The sequence below is a fragment of the Lampris incognitus genome, chromosome 20, assembly GCF_029633865.1.
Source record: "Lampris incognitus isolate fLamInc1 chromosome 20, fLamInc1.hap2, whole genome shotgun sequence".
NCBI classification, from domain to species: Eukaryota; Metazoa; Chordata; class Actinopteri; order Lampriformes; family Lampridae; genus Lampris; species Lampris incognitus.
The window spans coordinates 21,684,454-21,702,606 of NC_079230.1; the positions used below are offsets into that span (position 1 = coordinate 21,684,454).

The window sequence follows — 18,153 nt, forward strand, 5'->3', positions numbered from 1 at the left end:
GTTTCAATCACTGAAAGGTAAAACCATCCAGTTACACTTTGGTTGTAGCCATTCATTTTGTTCACCTGTTTCTGCCCCATTTTTCTTATGACATGGTCATTTGATAAAAAAAAAAAAAGGAAAAAAAATGCTGCCAATTGTACGACCCTTGACATGAATATTAGGGCTCTATATTTATTGAAGCTTCCCACAACAATGAATATTATTGTAGAAATGGGAACTCAAAACTGGAACTGACAAATGTGAATAAACTTATTTTTCTCTTATAGACCAAATTGACGGGGGCATACTTTGTGCATCCTCCTCGGTCTTGAACCAAAACACACACACACACACACACACACACACACACACACACACACACACACACACACACACACACACACACACACACACACACACACACACACACACACACACACAGCCATCCCTCAGGACTTATACCTGTGCAGTTACTGTAGCCTGTGTTGTTTTGCAGCACAGGTTATTTCACATGTTTCATTGAATTCAAGGGGCAGGTTTGAGTTTAATTTGACCTGTTGTCACTAACCCGTAGCCTATCTATCCTCTTCAGGAATGGCCCTGTACATGTGTATGGGGCTGGAGGGCTACTGGGACCCCCAGGGACCTGACCTCAGCAACTGCACCTCCCCCTGGGTCAACCACATCAGCCAGAAGGTACGAACCTCCACAATCCCATTCATCCAAATGAAAATAGGCTGCCCCAATGTGACAGCATGCTCAGCTTGGTTCAGTTTTTCCCTTTTTTCTTTTTCTTTTTTTTTGATCACGAGTCTTCACACATTCTCCCTCAGAATTCAAAAGCTGAAAGCCAAATGAAAAATGCAACCCGAATTGATGTTAATAAAAAGGAAAATTGTGAAACCGTTTGACTTTGAAAGCTATTTGACAGTGCTTTTAGTTTTGTTTAAGTGCTGTGGAGAGGGGGGAAAAACTTCAAATTCAGAATTTATGCTTTCTTTTTGCCTACTAAATTTGATGGCAAGGTGAGGTTCGCAACGGAGATCAGTATATGTAGTCAAACAAAGCCTTGAGTATGTTTACATGCAAACACATGAATACCGGCATTACTCCAGTATTAGAAACAGCCATGTAAATGGTTTCATCAGCTTATCTATTGAGGTAAACAACCCGATGACAGTATCCGGATTCATAATCAGTGTTTGGGTTTGTTCATATAAACAGCCCTACTTGGCTAATGATCGACTTTTTTGAAACTGGATGTGCCATGCAAAGGGCAAAAAAGAAACAAGTGAACAGCCTATGCTTCAACTTCTATCACAGAGAGAATAGAAAAGTAAGATCATAAGTCACAAGTATGAAAAAAAGGTAGAAAAAGACAAGTTTGCTCAATTTGCAGTGGTATACTGTGTTTCCTCATACATGGACCTGGACCACATGGACCACATGGACCTGGTTAGCTGACTTACAGTTAACTGTCAGACAGAATACCATGTATGTATGCTCACGTTAAGGTGTTCTGCAATAACCAAAAAACAAAAACAAAACAAGAAAAATATATCAACTGGTGGAGAAATATTGAATATGTTGACTCTAGGATGGTCCCTTTAACACTGGACATTGACTAGTGTTGGAAGAGCTGACATATCACAGGCAGAGTAGTCCAAATAGCAATGGATACCTGGTTTTTAGATACATTGGGTTATCTCAGCTCATTTAAACGCTTTAATCAAAATTTTGCTTTTAAGCGATCGTTCCCAGTAATTGGGTTGTTGGTTTCCACGTAAACGTATTCATTATCTGCAGTTTTTGTGGGTTTTCTTTGTCTCCCCTGATGGTTAATTGGTCAATTATTGTCATTGATTAGCCCAAAGCTTCACTCTGTTGAAGCTGGGGGAAGGTTACAAATCAGCATGCATCATAGTCGAACCACTGTGCAGACCAGCTGCTTCAAATCCCTCTTGATACGAGGGGCGGATGCATTAGCCTCGAGGGTTTTTTTATTCCTCCCTCTGGATGCAAGTTACCTTTGTGTGTTTAAGTCTGTCGTGGAATTGCACAGAGAGACAACACGGTTGTTGGGCTGGAGTGAGGAAGGCTTTGCACACTGTTTATGAATCGCAACCATTGTTGGAAATGTTCTCCCTGAAAGCCACAGGACCCCGAGGCATGCATACAATAATACTTCCATGGACTCCGTGATGCAAGCCTATTAACCAGATCCTAGTTTGCAAATAAGGGCAGGGAATAGGTGCTGAGAAGAGAAAGGAGAGGAATTAAAGCACCAGGTGCTTTGCCATGCAGCACAATGGTATTTCAGTGTTGCCATAACGATCATCTGCAGCCTGGTGATACACACTGCGTCAGAGTGCATCACCGGGTCAATTCCCTGGAGAATATTTTCCGTTAGTTAAATTGTGGGGACTAGAATGAATCAAGGTCTCCGTGTACATTTTCTTTCTTTTTTTTTTTTTTTTTGTGGCTCCCCCCCCCCCCCGTTTTTCTCTACAGTTGTACTTGGCCAATTAGCCCATTTTCCTAGCCCTTCCAGTCGCTACTCAGCCCTCCTCTGCCGATCCGGCGAGGGCTGCAGACTACCACATGCCTCCTCCGATACATGTGGAGTCGCCAGCCGCTTCTTTTCACCTGACAATGAGGAGTTTCACCAGGGGGACGTAGCACGTGGGAGGATCACGCTATTCCCCCCAGTTCCCCCTCCCCCCTGAACAGATGCTCCGACTGACCAGAGGAGGCGCTAGTGCAGTGATCAGGACACGGACCCACATCCGACTTCCCACCCGCAGACATGGCCAATTGTGTTTGTAGGGATGCCCGACCAAGCTGGAGGTAACACGGGGATTCGAAACGGTGATCCCTGTGTTGATAGGCAGACGCCCCTCTCTGTGTACATTTTCTCTTTTTAAATCTCATGTGGGTGATGGAAAGAGCGTATTTCAGGATTTTGCATTTAAAGATGATGCATATGTTTTAAGCAAATTATGCCGGGACAGTATGGCTGACGTCCCTCTTTGTAGCTATGGGGGCATTTGGATTTTAATGAAGATGAGACCGTTAGAGTTATGGGATGCCTCTCTGGTAATTATTTATGTGATATTTTGAGCCACTGCCCTGCATGTGCCACTGGACCTTATTAGTGGGTGTGACAGACAGATTGGGAAAGGGAAATGGGGAAAAGAAAGAAAATGGAGGGTTGGAATAGGAATAATGTCGGAGATGTGGAAGTCGATACGTCACAATTATTCACCGCTCAACAGTCGCCCCCCTCATTAAGAGACAAGAACAAGAATAAAACAAAGAGAAAGAGAAAGGAAGGGGTTAACGTTTATCTTTGAGGAGCACCTGAAAGATTGATGCAGTGGATAGTTAAAAAAACAAGACGTGTTTGCTAGCTTGGGTTTACTGTGGTTTCTTATGTGATATGTTGCAAGTGTATAAGGGTGTTATGACGGCTCATTTTGTTCCCCCATTCACTGGGGTGTGGTTTATCGGACCAAAGATCTAGTATGTTAACTCTGGATGACTACCATCTCTAAAGTAGGTCCTGCTATGGTAAACCTGGTTAATTGTGCTGCATTTATTACAAGACAACCTAAATGCAAGCTGATTCCTTCAAAATACAAACAAAACTCCCAAGAAAATTTCATTTCTTTCGTTTCAGTTATTCGCAGATAGTTGTCTTCACCCATATGAATTTTTGTATAGATAATTTATTTATGAGTTTTCAGTTATACAGAATTACAAATATTTACTTGATGTATGTATGTAATTATTCTCAACCCAACCCCTCAATCCCCCAGCAGACCCTCCCGATCCAAGTCTCCCCCTCCAACCCCCGAACCCCAGAGGAAAGAAAGAAAAAAATGATATTAATGATAGATAACAGTAATAATAATAATGGTAATAATAAAAAAGGTGGAAAGAATAAACAAATTTATAGATAAAGGTAGCGTGGAATTGTGCTTTTGTATGCACATACTCCTGCTAATCCTAATTATCATCAATGATGGAGAGCGTCCTTGTGTGGTCGATGAATGGTCTTCATCCATATGAAATTTTAGATATTTCCAGTGAGAATTGTATTTTATTGAAAATAATTGGGGCATCCGGGTAGTATGACAGTCTATTCCATTGCCTACCAACACGGGGATTGCCGGTTCGAATCCCCATGTTACCTCCGGCTTGGTCGGGGCGTCCCTACAGACACAATTGGCCATGTCTGCGGGTGGGAACCCGGATGTGGGTATGTGTCCTGGTCACTGCACTAGCGCCTCATCTGGTCAGTTGGGGCGCCTGTTCGCGGGAGGGGGAACTGGGGGGAATAGTGTGATCCTCCAATGCAATATATCCCCTGGTGAAACTCCTCACTGTCAGGTGAAAAGAAGCGGCTGGTGACTCCACATGTATTGGAGGAGGCGTGGTAGTCTGCAGCCCTCCAGTCAGATACAGTTGGGGAGAAAAGGGGGGGGGTCCAAAAATAATTTAAAAAAATGTAAACTCCCATACACTATTTTTGCCCCCCTGCTTGTTAAAAATGACATTTGAAAAACGAGGCGAGACACTCTTGCAAACAATAAAATATGGATTTGTTGGCAAGTATGAAATGTTATTCACCAATAAAGAGTTGTTTTTATTGCTAGAACAAAAAGTGGAAATTGTCGCTACTAGCTCTGTAAAGTGTGTAGAAACCTTGCCCATTGTTCTTTAAAATCATAGTGAAGTTTTCTCGAGGAACACTGTTCTGCCAACGGTAATCGCATTTCCTGAGAATCGGGAAGCCAAAAGGCAAAGATGGGAGGAAGAAATGGAGTTTGGAAATGGAAAAGACAGGGAGTGAAAGTGAAAGGGAGATTTGTGTGTGAAAGAGAAAAAGAAATGGTAATAGACAGGAATAATCATTGATATTTTTTCACAAGGCCATTACCTTAACACATAGACCACATTAGTTTCCAAATGAAAAGACAAAATGAATGTCAGTCACGGTCCCCAATGCGCGGCATGTCAACACCCTCCTTCATGCCATAGTGCTGCGCAGTTTTATAATGGTGGATGGTTAGCAAGGGAATTTCATTCAATAGTCAATTTCATAATTGCTGCCGGATACAGTATTGACTCCTCTTGTGCTTTCATCTGGTACTGTCTCATCACATTAATAGGGACTGCAGATTGGAATTAGCTGTAAGCTAGCTCTGGTGCAATGCATCACATGTTAACATTTACATTTAACTCTGCACAGGGTCCCTTACACATAAAGATGAATAAATAAATAATTGCATGCAATATAGTTTGGCAATCAGGAATGATCTATAAGCGAGACAGCAGCCATTTTAAAACACCTTCAGTTTCCCTTTTGTCTTTAAAGATGTAGGTCAAGAATAGCGAGTTCACACCGTAGAAATCCAGTTTTGATGTGGGATGTGTTTTGCATTTGTGTACATTTACGGAAGAACATTCAGAAGCCAATAGGGATAGATTTGTGAATTTGAGTTAAACTCAGAATTGGTGAATTTTGGCTCTAAAAAGTAATGCTGAAAACATGAACAGAATCGCCACTTCAGGGATATTTCAGTCACGTCCTTGTAACAAAACACGGTTTGAAATCCCCTCTAGTAAACATCTTTGTCATCTTTTTTTTTCAGCTGAAAGCTGGAGAGACAGCAGCGGTCATTGCCAGGGAGTTGGCAGAGCAAACCAAGAGTAATCTTCAGGCAGGGGACATCACCTACACTGTCAAGGCCATGGTTCAGCTGGTTGACCTCCTGGACGTGCAGCTGAGGAACCTCACCCCGGGCGGCAAGGACAGCGCAGCTCGCAGCCTCAACAAGGTAGTAAGAGCAATAATAGTTTGGTGTAAGTATCAGATGTGGCCTTAATTCTCGTTTCCCTCGCTGTGAACTAGTGAACTAACACAAGCTGACAGGCGAGATAAACATTTCCTGCAGGGGTTGCAAACCTATTGCCTTGCCTCTCCACATCGCTCAGATCAGCACTTATGAAGGGGGTAGCCATGAAATAAAGATATTATGGCAAATTGATTTCATGTCATAGGGAGTGCCTTTTTTTTTCTTTTTTTTTACATTCAAGTTAGCATGTTCATCCAAACTCTTGAATTTCTAAATTGGAGGCCTGCCAACTGACTTGAATCCAGTCACACCTGAACAGTGGGTATTATTTTAACGATCAACTCTTGGGCCTACCACTGTCACATGAAATTATCGCCACCATCTTTCGGCATTCTGCTGCAAAATGAAAACATCCCTTCAATTATACTCTATAGCATTTCTTACTCTGGTATCTTGTATTATATTACAATTTCCACTTTGGTGTTTTAGGGAAATTATCATCTGCATGTCGGGCTTCATCAAAAAGCCCAACATTCCCACTTAATTCTCCCTAAAGGGACAGAGAAAGACATTTGAGTGGGTCTGATCCAAACTGTGGGAGTGTAGTTTCCTTCTTTTTTTCTTCTTCTTTTTTTGCTGAACTCCAAGCTAATGCAATTATTCCTCAAATCACAGCCCGGCACACTACAGGGCACTCAGGCAAGGCGAGCTAAAATAATACTTTCTGTCTGCTCAACAGCCGACAGAAAAGCAAACATCAGTGAAATTCAAAATGTCAGCCGTTAATTTGTTGGAGCGGCTTCACTTGTAGTGGAACATGAACACCTGTTCCCCGATAGCTTTTTCGCTTGTCTTTTATTTCATTGCTGCAGCAGGCCCAGATGTCCCCATTGAGATTTTTAGTGCCAGTTTTTGCCATCAGAGAGAAAGGCAGTAAAGATGGCCGACAACGCTCGGAGAAGAACGTGACAAACAAATTTGCGTTGATGGGCAACTAGAGTTTTAAATGCCACTTCAAAAAAAAAGAGAATAATAATTAATTAAAAATGCTATAAAACACACTATATTCCAGGGATAGAGGGCTTCTGCCTTATCCGTTTTCTTTCTTAATAATGAGGCAACTTAACGAGGAAATCTGGCCAAACAGGCTGTTCAGTTTCACAGAAATGAAAAGCCATCGAACCCCAGAAATGACTCATTCAGGAGAGCAGGAGCAAAATCCTCTGATTTATCATTCATTGTATTGTATACTACAGATACTACATAGTATAGATGGAGGGTAAAAAATAGTTTTTCCCACGTGTCTCCACCCTCCTCAAGCGAGCCTCGGTCTTTGCAGCCCACAGAACTGCCGGTGGTTGATGTTTACCTCCTGAGTTCAATCATTCTGACACAATCTGCAAAGAGCTAAGCGAATTAAAGATTCCTTTGATACCGAAGCACAATACCCTCTGCCAGCAGACAAAGGGAGGATTGAGTTGGCAAAATGGCAAGGTCTGTGCTGTTTTCATGATCAAAGGGGAGCTGGCTAAGTGCACTAACAGGACCACTTCCAGGAGAGCAACTGTGATGTAGAGCAAGAGGCTCCTTAAAGGGAAGGTGGTACGTCTTTTTGGAGCCGATCTGTATTGGCATTGACATGTGACCACATCCTTGCTGAAATCTGTGACTTTTCTCCATTATCCTTTTGGACCACGGAGTCATGTTATATAATACTAACTGGCATCTTTGCCATAGTGGAAGAAGCTCTCCAGACTGTATACCAATCTTGAAAATATTTTCTGACCGGGCAGGACGGACACTGGTACAATGGTAAACAAAAGAAACTCCAGCAGGAAAAAAGATTGACATGTGATGCCGATGTGGCCTCATCTGTTGGACAGATGATCACTATTACTGTGGAATAATAGTGTTGCAATATAGTTTGATGTAGTTTGTAATAGACTAGACTGCCTGCATCAACTTTGGTCCAAGGATCCTATTTTTTTACAAGGATGGGACTCTTTACTGCTGAGCGGATGGCACATGAGCGACAATGGCTGCTACACATTGTTTGTAGTCTGAGAAAATCAGTTGCAACAGGTCCATTTCTCATTGCCTCTTACATTGAACTATATGAGAGCACCGTTCTATTGTAATATTGACTGCCTGTCAGACAGTTGCCACATCGTCATCAGGTTTCAATGGATAAAACTCAATAATGGACCAAAGTTGCGGATTGCAGCTTGAAGCCACATTTGTTGGATTCCCTAGTCTCTACTCGGTCAACAACGGTGCAACGCTCAGTGATAAAAATTAGATTCATTTATGCTAGCAACATTTCCTCAACTACACTGACACGAGCCAGTTAACGTCAGTTAATCTCAGTGGCTGTACGCTAAACTGTTTTTAGCAGGAGCTCTCATTCTGGGGTGGCAGAGGTTTCTGGGTTAAATAATTCTCCTTAGTTGCCTGCCCCCTTGCTCTGAGGAACGAATCCGTGACCTTGAAACTTCACTTAAAAGACTGACAAATTCTCACTGGCCTATTCCCTGTTGACTTGTGTGGCTCATTTTAGTGCTAATTAACACAAGAATTCCTCTGCTATCTTTCCAGGAGTAGGAATTATAAATGTAAAATGCTACTGGTTCATTGGAAAGGGGCAGTATTTAATTTGCTGAGGCTGACATTGAGGTGTTCTCTCTCTCTCTCTCTCTCTCTCTCTCTCTCTCTCTCTCTCTCTCTCTCTCTCTCTCTCTCTCTCTCTCTCGCTCTCTCTCTCTCTCTCTCTCTCTCTCTCTCTCTCTCTCTCTCTCTCTCTCTCTCTCTCTCTCTCTCTCTCGCTCTCTTCTCCAAAATCTGATTTTTAAGCCATTGGCATTATTTGAGTTGTTGATCTTTTGCTAACTCTTGCATTTTTCTTCGGGTTTACAGCTGCAGAAAAGGGAACGCTCTTGCCGGTTTTATGTTCAGGTATTTGAACTTTATCTCAACCAGATTTTCCGCGTATCTCATCCCTCATCGTTTCTTGTCAAAACTTTTCTAGCGATTTCATTTTGACCTTCGTGTTTAAAGTTTGACCCTCTGAGTGGAGACAAAGAAGAAGGATATGTCATTCAGTTTACCTCAATGCCACATCCTATTTGTAAAGGGCCAACATTATATCAAAGGGTCAAATTTTATTGCCGTTATAATCAATCATATCATACCCCAATAACTACCATTGATATCACAAACCTGCTCTATTTTACCCTATTGTAATTTTTCCCTGCATGGTGTCTGTTGTGATGCTCTTTTCCTCCCTAAATGTTTTTACATGAGTTTTTATAAAGGGACAATTCTCTAAGAGAAAAATGTCAATACCTTAAGTAGAATGCCACATATCAATATTGAATTCTCGGTTTCTCTCCTGAAACTGCCGGCGTACCTAAAATGGTCCAGGTGGTTCACCTCTGCTTTTTCCCACTGAAGCAGCACACACACACACACACACACACACACACACACACACACACACACACACACACACACACACACACACACACACACACACAAGTTGAAGACAGTAGTCAACAATGGCTCTCAGGCAAATCAATCAGAAATACAATCCCAGATTTTGGGGAAATTAGATATGCTCAAGGACCAAACAAGTGACCTCATTGAAGAAGTAAGTCAAAACTCTTCAGTCAGCCAGAACTCCCGGGATGTTATGGCTCTTCCTAATGCATAATGCATATGTGGCCCAATTTATTGGGCTCTCGATCTTTCTCACTTAACTCAGCTATTTCTCCGGCTACCGAGTGATGTTGTTATCCCAGGGTTGTCATTTAGCTGTCATCAGAATCACTTCTAGCTTGAGGAGAGAAGTAAGGGATGAGCTGACGTCCCTATCTTCCCCGCAGATGGCTTCCATAAAGCTTCACATTAGAGCCAGATGCTGTGTTATATGTATGCAGTGTAACACAAGTGTGGAGCAACATGAATTTTGATTGTTTCCATTTGACTGAGGCATGTTGGAAGTCACTTACATGTGTACAGGCTTGTGATTCTGCACATGGCATCCAAGAGGAATGCATGTATGATTGTGAGTTACATGTTCAAATTGTCCATATGGGTTTGTGCATTTGAGAGATTAAGAACTGCTCGTTGACAGAGTACAAAAACTGTAGATAATAGATTTCATTGCCAAGCATTTTATTGACTAATCATCATAAAAATATTTCATAACTTGGAGTTTTACAGGTTCCATTGTGCGTCCCCCCCACACACACTTTTTGTCCCCAGTTGTATCCGGCCAATTACCCCACTCTTCCGAGCCATCCCGTTCGCTGCTCCACCCCCTCTGCCGATCCGGGGAGGGCTGCAGACTACCACATGCCTCCTCTGATACATGTGGAGTCACCGGCTGCTTCTTTTCACCTGACAGTGAGGAGTTTCGCCAGGGGGACATAGTGCGTGGGAGGATCACGCTATTCCCCCATTCCCCCTTCCCCTTGAACAGGCACCCCGACCGACCAGAGGAGGCGCTAGTGCAGTGACCAGGACACATACCCACATCTGGCTTCCCACCCGCAAGACACGGCCAATTGTGTCTGTAGGGATGCCCGACCAAGCCGGACGTAACACAGGGATTCGAACCGGCGATGCCCGTGTTGGTAGGCAACGGAATAGACTGCCATGCCACCCGGACATCGATTGTATGGTTTTTTTTTTAGTAATTTGTGAGATTTTTGAATGAATGGCCATTTATGTTGAACATTTTCATATGCAATTTCTGTGTCGTGTTTCTGTGTTTGGACAAAACATACAGTGTGCGCCATGAAGTGTGTATGTCTATATGTGTTTGTGTGCCTCTGCTAGCCATCCACCCCTTCACCAGGTTGACAGATTCAAACAAAAGTGAAGCGCTCTGGCTTGGCGAACCAGAATAATGGAGCAACATCTGTCGTATTCAGTAAACATCGGCATTGACTGCGCACGCCGCTCACCTTGCAGGGGACTTCCATTGATTAGGGAAATTGGGCAGTGTTTTCTCCAATGGGGCCCCTGGTGGTCGACATGAGTGGGATCAGCAGAGGAATACAAAACAAATATGAGGAGCACCTGCCTGTGCTCGGAGACCACGCTGTGTGCCGCGAGCAATCATCACCAGCACTTTGGGGAGAAGCCACGACAGATTTCATGGCAGAATGAGGGAGTAAAAAGAGAGGGAGAGGTGGACGGTGTGATGCGGCCTGCTGATAGCTTTGTTCAGATCCGCTGCGGGGGTGCGTTGGTGTGTCTTTACATTATTGAGATCAGTGATAAGGTATACAGCGGCGAAGGTTGCATGCTGATTAGCCCCGACAGTTAATTGCCGGTTTGGAGGACAGAGCCGGGTGGTTGCTCTCTACTGAAACGAGAACGAAGACTCGACATCTTGATTGAGGTGCTCCATCTTGTTTAGGTGGGGGCGACTGATGCCTTTGCCCCCCCCTCCCCCCCGCTACATGATCTATTTATATTTAGGATCACCGGGCACCTTAGATACAGAGGAGCGTTGTTTTCGCATCTCAGTTGCATGTTCCTTGCGCAGTTTAACCTGTAGCAATTTCAGTGCCCCTCGGGTGGTCTTGTGTAGAGTATGAATAAGTCCCCCCCCCCATGTGAATCCTTCCTTTCTTGGCTGTTGGTAAACAGTCCTATCTGCTCCTTGTCATGGGTAATATCAGTCCACTAAAAAGGGATTTGGCCTTGATAAGGCTACAAAGAGGCTAATGAACCATTCCCTATCCTCTTCATTTCCCCTACAGGATTTTGTTTTCTCTGTACTACCAACATGCAAGACCCCCATGCCCTTTGATTTTGAACAAACATGATCAAAATGGCACCTGGCCTTATCTGCTTTGTGGTCATATTAGCCACAGCTTGTTTATAGATGTTGGCGTTATGCTCGGCCAATTACAGTGTTATATCCACGTTATGTCAAACGAAAGTCAGATACCCCTGTGCAGAACGCCTCCCACTTCAGGCATATCTACCATTTCTGAGCAAGAGGGAAGTGGATTCCCCCCCCCCCCCCCCCCGTCATTGCAGTTCTAGCTCCTAACTCGCAGAGGACAAAGTGACGGACGCTTTGCGGTATACAGGGAGAATTTTTTTGGCTCCATCCCTCTCGTTGCTTTTGCATCCGTGGATGACAAGTAGGAGTGTCACAGTGCATTATGACCTCGGAGCAGGCAAAATTGAAGGGGGTGCCTTGTTCAGGTCTGTAATGAGATTATAAAATTTTATTAGTGGCCAATTTGTCAAAAGATGAGGTTTGATAGGATGACCACATACTCATAAAGTGAAACCTCTTTCCTCCCCATCTGGCCTGCAGCGGCACAGACGTCCACATATTTCTTCTACACGGGCCACTTCTCCTCACAAAAACCACACAAATATCCAGTAAAAGAAAAGTTCATGTTAATGTTTTAGCTAATATACATCAAACTGTCTCTATATGTATGTGTGGTTTTTGAAGCTTTAGAAGTTTTGACAACTTTTTCCAAAGACTTGCGTGTTTGGCCACCTGTCCATCAGTCTGTTTCTTTTTCCCACTTTTTCCTTTTTCTCCCCAATTGTATTTGGCCGATTACCCCGCTCTTCCGAGCCGTCCCGGTCACTGCTCCACCCTCTCTGCCGATCCGGGGAGGGCTGCAGACTACCCACAACTCCTCCGATACATGTCGAGTCGCCAGCCGCTTCTTTTTACCTGACAGTGAGGAGTTTCGCCGGGGGGACGTAGCACGTGGGAAGATCAGGCTATTCCCTCCAGTCCCCCCTCCCCCTCGAACAGGCACCCCAAATGACCAGAGGAGGCACTAGTGCAGCGACCAGGACACATACCCACATCCGGCTTCCCACACGACCAACCGACCAAGCCGGAGGTAACACAGGGATTCGAACCCGGGATCCCTGTGTTGGTAGGCAACGGAATAGACCGCTACGCTACCCAGATGCCTTTTTCAATCTTTTTATACACACGTAGACACGCACAAACATACACACATACCTACATAATCATGCATACACTGTATACATTCATGCAAACAATACATGCACACTAGTACAGGTGCATGCATTCATTAGTCAGACAACATTCAGCGATTCCCAGCCGAAGGTCATTTCATAACAGACGGACATCCGCTATGGTCTCACGCGGACCTTAGCAGACATCCGCACTGACACCGCACCGTGCTTTTGTCCGGGACTACCAACTGTGTGCTTGTGAGCGTGAAAGGTCAAGGACTGCGTACTGTTTGTGTGTTTTTGTGTATTTGCCCCATACTTTGAGAAGAGCAGGCTTATGGGTCTGTTTCTGTTTTAAGAAATCTCAGGTACTGATAGTAGATGTAGTACTAACTGTACGATAAGGGGGGGGTGAACAAGGAGATAATGGAGATCCTCATGGAGACTGGGCCTATGTGTCGCAATATGGCTAGAGGAAAACTGGAATAACAACGACAGTATGGGTCATTTCACCTGTGTAAAGCTGTGTCGTAGGATAAAAGAGGACAACATGCTCTTACTCTGTTTTATTTTTCTGTTTCTCAGTCTCGTGGTGAGAAATCACCTTTTAGTGAGGAAAAACGAAGGGGGTTGCTCACAGGAGAGGGGGAATAAGAGAGGTGAGGGTGCCAAGCTTATTTTACTGAGAGGGCCTGCTAGCAAGCCAGTCGGTAAGCCAGGAGGGAAGCGGGAGATCGGCCTCAGCCAGAATCAATTTCCCCGACCTGGAGTTCATTTCATCAATCAACACACACACACACCCACACACCCCACGGGTTGACTTGGACCAGCGCCAAGCTCACGCAAATATCCACCTCGCCCTTCCTTCCCCCTCCATCAGTACAACCGGCCCATGCAAGGCTGCTTTTCTCGCCCAGTCATCATCCTTGTTCAAGCTGGAACATTCCAGCGGCGAGGCAAGTCGACGATTAGCATTTCCTCTTGTGCTCGAACCCAGAAAATAGGTTTCCTTGTTTGGTTTGACTCTTTCAGCGGGAGGAAATTAGGTAGAAAAGAGAGAGGGGGTGGGTTGAAGAAGAAAAATAGAAGACAAAAAAAACCAAAACACTATCTTATGTTGGTTTGGAGTTTGCGGTAGTAGAGAAAGCCGGTACATCTGACAGATGGAGTAGTGGAGCGCGTGTTGCATGAAGCCAATGAGGCTTCGCTGTTCAGCTACACAGACAGGGTAGATGAGGGGCGGGGAGATGATCTGCTGCTTCGGTGTACCCACTCCCCATTTCCACTGGGATTAGGACTGAAAATCTAATTTTGAAAACAAAAATTTGTTCGGAGCGCCTTGATGTGCAACAGTGTGTGTGTGTGTGTGTGTGTGTGTGTGTGTGTGTGTGTGTGTGTGTGTTTGTGTGTGTGTGTGTGTGTGTGTGTGTGTGTGTGGGTGGTGTACACACTTACTCTTGTCTGGTTCGATCCCACAGAAGAGCTACTGTAGCTCAAATTGCTGAAAAAGTTAATGCTGGTTATGATAAGACAGGTGTCAGAACACACCGTACATCACAGCTTGCTGTGTATGGGACTGCGTAGCCGCAGACTGGTCAGTGTCCATGATGACCCCTGTCCACCACCGAAAGCACCTACAATGGGCACATGAGCATCAGAACTGGACCATGGAGCAATGGAAGGAGGTGGCCTGGTCTGATGAATCATGTTTTCTTTTACATCATGTGGACAGCCGGGGTGTGTGGGCATCATTTACCTGGGGAAGAGATGGCACCAGGATGCACTATGGGAAGAAGGCAAGCCGGCGGAGGCAGTGTGATGCTCAGGGCAATGTTCTGCTGGGAAACCCTGGGTCCTGGCATTCATGTGGATGTTACTTTGACATGGACCACCTACCTAAACGTTGTTTCAGACCAGGTACACCCCTTCGTGGTAACAGTATTCCCTGATGGCATTGGCCTCTGTCAGCAGGATAATCCTGCCACACTGCACATGTTGTTCAAAAATGGTTTGAGGAACATGACAAAGACTTCAAGGCGTTGTCTTGACCTCCAGATTCTCCAGATCTCAGTCTGATTGAGCATTTGTGGGATGTGCTTGAAAACCAAGTCTGATCCACGACAGCTCCACCTCACAACTTACAGGACTTAAAGGAGCTGCTGCTAATGTCTTGGTACCAGATTTCAGAGGTCTTTTGGAGTCTGCCTTGACGGGTCAGAACTGTTTTGGTGGGGACCTACACAATATTAGGTAGGTGGTTTTAATGTTTTGGATGATCAATGGGTGTGTGTGTGTGTGTGTGTGTGTGTGTGTGTATATCTTAAAAGCCCCCATGAGATGTATTTTTGGTCCTGTTACCTCTTTATTCTGAACTTAATTTACATCCACTGAAAACGGTCATAGAAAATCTGTGTCATAGAAGAGAGGAGCACTTTGTCCTATTATTTGTTCACAAGACGAACGGTTTTCTTTCCCTGACAAATACAGTAAGGTTTTAGTTTAGTCTTCCTGTGGGTGTACACTAACAAAACTGTCCAATGAATGAATGGGAGCGAGATTGAGAGAAGATGGGTGATCTTCTACCACCAAATTGAAACTATTCAATAGCTTATTGATGTCCACATTCTTCTAAAAATGACCGGCTCTTATCGTTTGTTAGTTAAATCAAACTCCCTCCCGTCTCAAAATCCCAGTTTCATTCGGATGCATGACTTATCACAGAAGTTTGCTGGGCACTAACTGCTTTCATGGGCCCTTTAAAACTGGGTTTTTTATGGCGTCATTGGGCAAAAATTCTACAATAACCATTTGGCATATTGTAATTGAAGTGGTGTGAGAGAAAACTGTACTTCTGCACCTCCTCTTGGTTGTGTATTCAGGCTTTAGAAAATGTAGCCCGGGACAGGAGATTTTAGCCAATCACGGGTCATTTCAGAGACGGCGGCGTGTTCCTATTGGCTGTTCTACGAATGCAGATGTGCATTTATATGATCGGTTCACGTCTGCCCTGCCCTGCTGGTGGCTTGTTGTTGTAACCCTGACCCTAAATGGCTGCTCCACATGAACAATATTAGTGTAACTCAGAGTCGCTGAAAAAAAACTCACATGGATAGGTTATCACCTATGATACAAGTTTCACAAGTCTCACTGTGACATTTCCTGGTTGTACACGAATGTAAGGGGCTGAAGAGCGATGCAGAGGTCATTTGGTGGGCGGGGCTTAGCGGAGTGATGCAAGGCAGAGAGAGAGGTGGAAGTATTTGCATTGTAATGTTCAATATTAGGGGCGGCACGGTGGCACAGTGGTTAGCGCGGTCGCCTCACAGCAAGAAGGTCCTTGGGTTCGAGTCCTGGGGTTGTCCAACCTTGGGGGTCGTCCCGGGTTGTCCTCTGTGTGAAGTTTGCATGTTCTCCCCGTGTCTGCGTGGGTTTCCTCCGGGGGCTCCGGTTTCATCCCACAGTCCAAAGACATGTAGGTCAGGTGAATCAGCCATACTAAATTGTCCCTAGGTATGAATGTGTGTGTGTGTGTGTGTGTGTGTATGTTGGCCCTGTGTGATGGCCTGGCGGCCTGTCAGGGGTGTCTCCCCGCCTGCCGCCCAATGGCTGCTGGAAATAGGCACCAGCATCCCCGCAACCCTGAGAGCAGGATAAGCGGAATGGATGGATGGATGTTCAACATTACATCCTGCAGCTTTAATGGATATACTTCCACATGTTTGCGTGCTTCTCTGCACAACGTGTATTGTTTTTATAAAGACAAATCAGAAGTTACTTCTGTGTAAAGACACTAAACAGCTGTCCCAATCCTGGTCAAATCTGGTTTGCTCCATTTTGTTTTTTCCAGGCTTTTGCAGTGGACTTAGTGGCGTTCCTTTGTTTGTCTCTTTATAAGCTCCTCTGGCTTTTTGCCTCCAAACAACTTCATCCTGAAGTTGAGTGGCCAGATTGTCGGTCTTCATGAGAGCAGACTCTAATCTGGTCTGCTGTTCCAGTTGTGCAAGCGTGCGAGGGAACAGGTGGATTCGATATCGGCATCGGCGGGCCTCATTAATGTATTTCCTGTGATCACTCAAGACAACGAAGACATCTAAATATTTCATTTGATTTTGACGTTTAAGAGAATAACTAATGAATAATTAGAAAAATCATCCAGTGAGTCAAGTAAATTCTTTATGAGACAGTACAAGCCTGTTTCATGCCATAAGCAATCATCAGCTGTCAATATCATAATTAGAAAACTATAATCCCTTTTGTGACATAGCAAAACATAAAATAATCACCAGGGGATGAGCACTTTTTGAAGCCTTTGTACATCCGATGTCTGACTTCAGAAAAGATGCATATTTATGTTGCTGAAGCAGCATTCATTTTATTTCATTGTCGTTGTTCATTGGATTGACACGTATTATTTTGTCAGTTGCTAACAGTCCAGGAGAAAAAAAGAGCCTGCTGTACATAAAATAAGTAATCATTAGCACCAGTTTTGCACCAATATCATGCTATTGTCCTGCAATTATCTACTTAATTTAATGGGGATTTTTTTTTTATTTTTATGGATGATCACAAGCTATATAAACAACAACACCCTGATGGATTTTGGCAGGTTATTTGTTTATATGTTTAAATTTCTGTTATATACATCTCTTTAATATTCATTTCTTATCCAAACAATGAATCAGGTTAACAGGGCTCACCATCGACCATTTCCTCCCATGAGAAGCTGCTAAACCTTGTCACAGCTCTATCATGTAATCATAAACTTCTTGGTTATATGGTTTACATGTATAATAAGTTCTACCATGTAATCATAAACTTCTTGGTTATGTGGTCTACATGTATAATAAGTTCTATCATGTAATTATAAACTTCTTGGTTATGTGGTCTACATGTATAATAAGTTCTATCATGTAATCCTAAACTTCTTGGTTATATGGTCTACATGTATAATAAGTTCTATCATGTAATCATAAACTTCTTGGTTATATAGTCTACATGTATAATAAGTTCTATCATGTAATCCTAAACTTCTTGGTTATATGGTTTACATGTATAATAAGGCATGCTTTGCAGCCCAGTGATTTGAGGCCAACCTATTTTCATGTGTGCTCCTGTCACATCTACTGCTTGTGTTTTTCTGTCTGACTCAAAACTCATCAAACAAGCCAGTAAGAAAACAGACCTTCACTTCTGTAGTAATTTCGATATCCAGGGTGTCTCCCTGCCTGCCACCCAGTGACTGCTGGGATAGGCTCCAGCATCCCTGCGACCCTGAGAGCAGGATAAGCGATTTGAATAATGGATGGATGGATATCATGTTGTCCCCCCGCCCCGCGCC

At 44.0% G+C, this 18,153-nt stretch overlaps 1 protein-coding gene across 1 annotated transcript in view; it reads left to right on the top strand.

Moving 5' to 3' along the window:
* LOC130130478 (adhesion G protein-coupled receptor L3-like) overlaps positions 1-18,153 on the top strand; it is a 257,830-nt gene that overhangs the window by 174,422 nt on the left and 65,255 nt on the right. Inside the window, exons 8-10 of the mRNA XM_056300187.1 lie at positions 575-678; positions 5,640-5,825; positions 8,757-8,795. Coding sequence (XP_056156162.1) covers positions 575-678; positions 5,640-5,825; positions 8,757-8,795 — 329 coding nt within the window. The remainder of the gene's footprint in view (positions 1-574; positions 679-5,639; positions 5,826-8,756; positions 8,796-18,153) is intronic.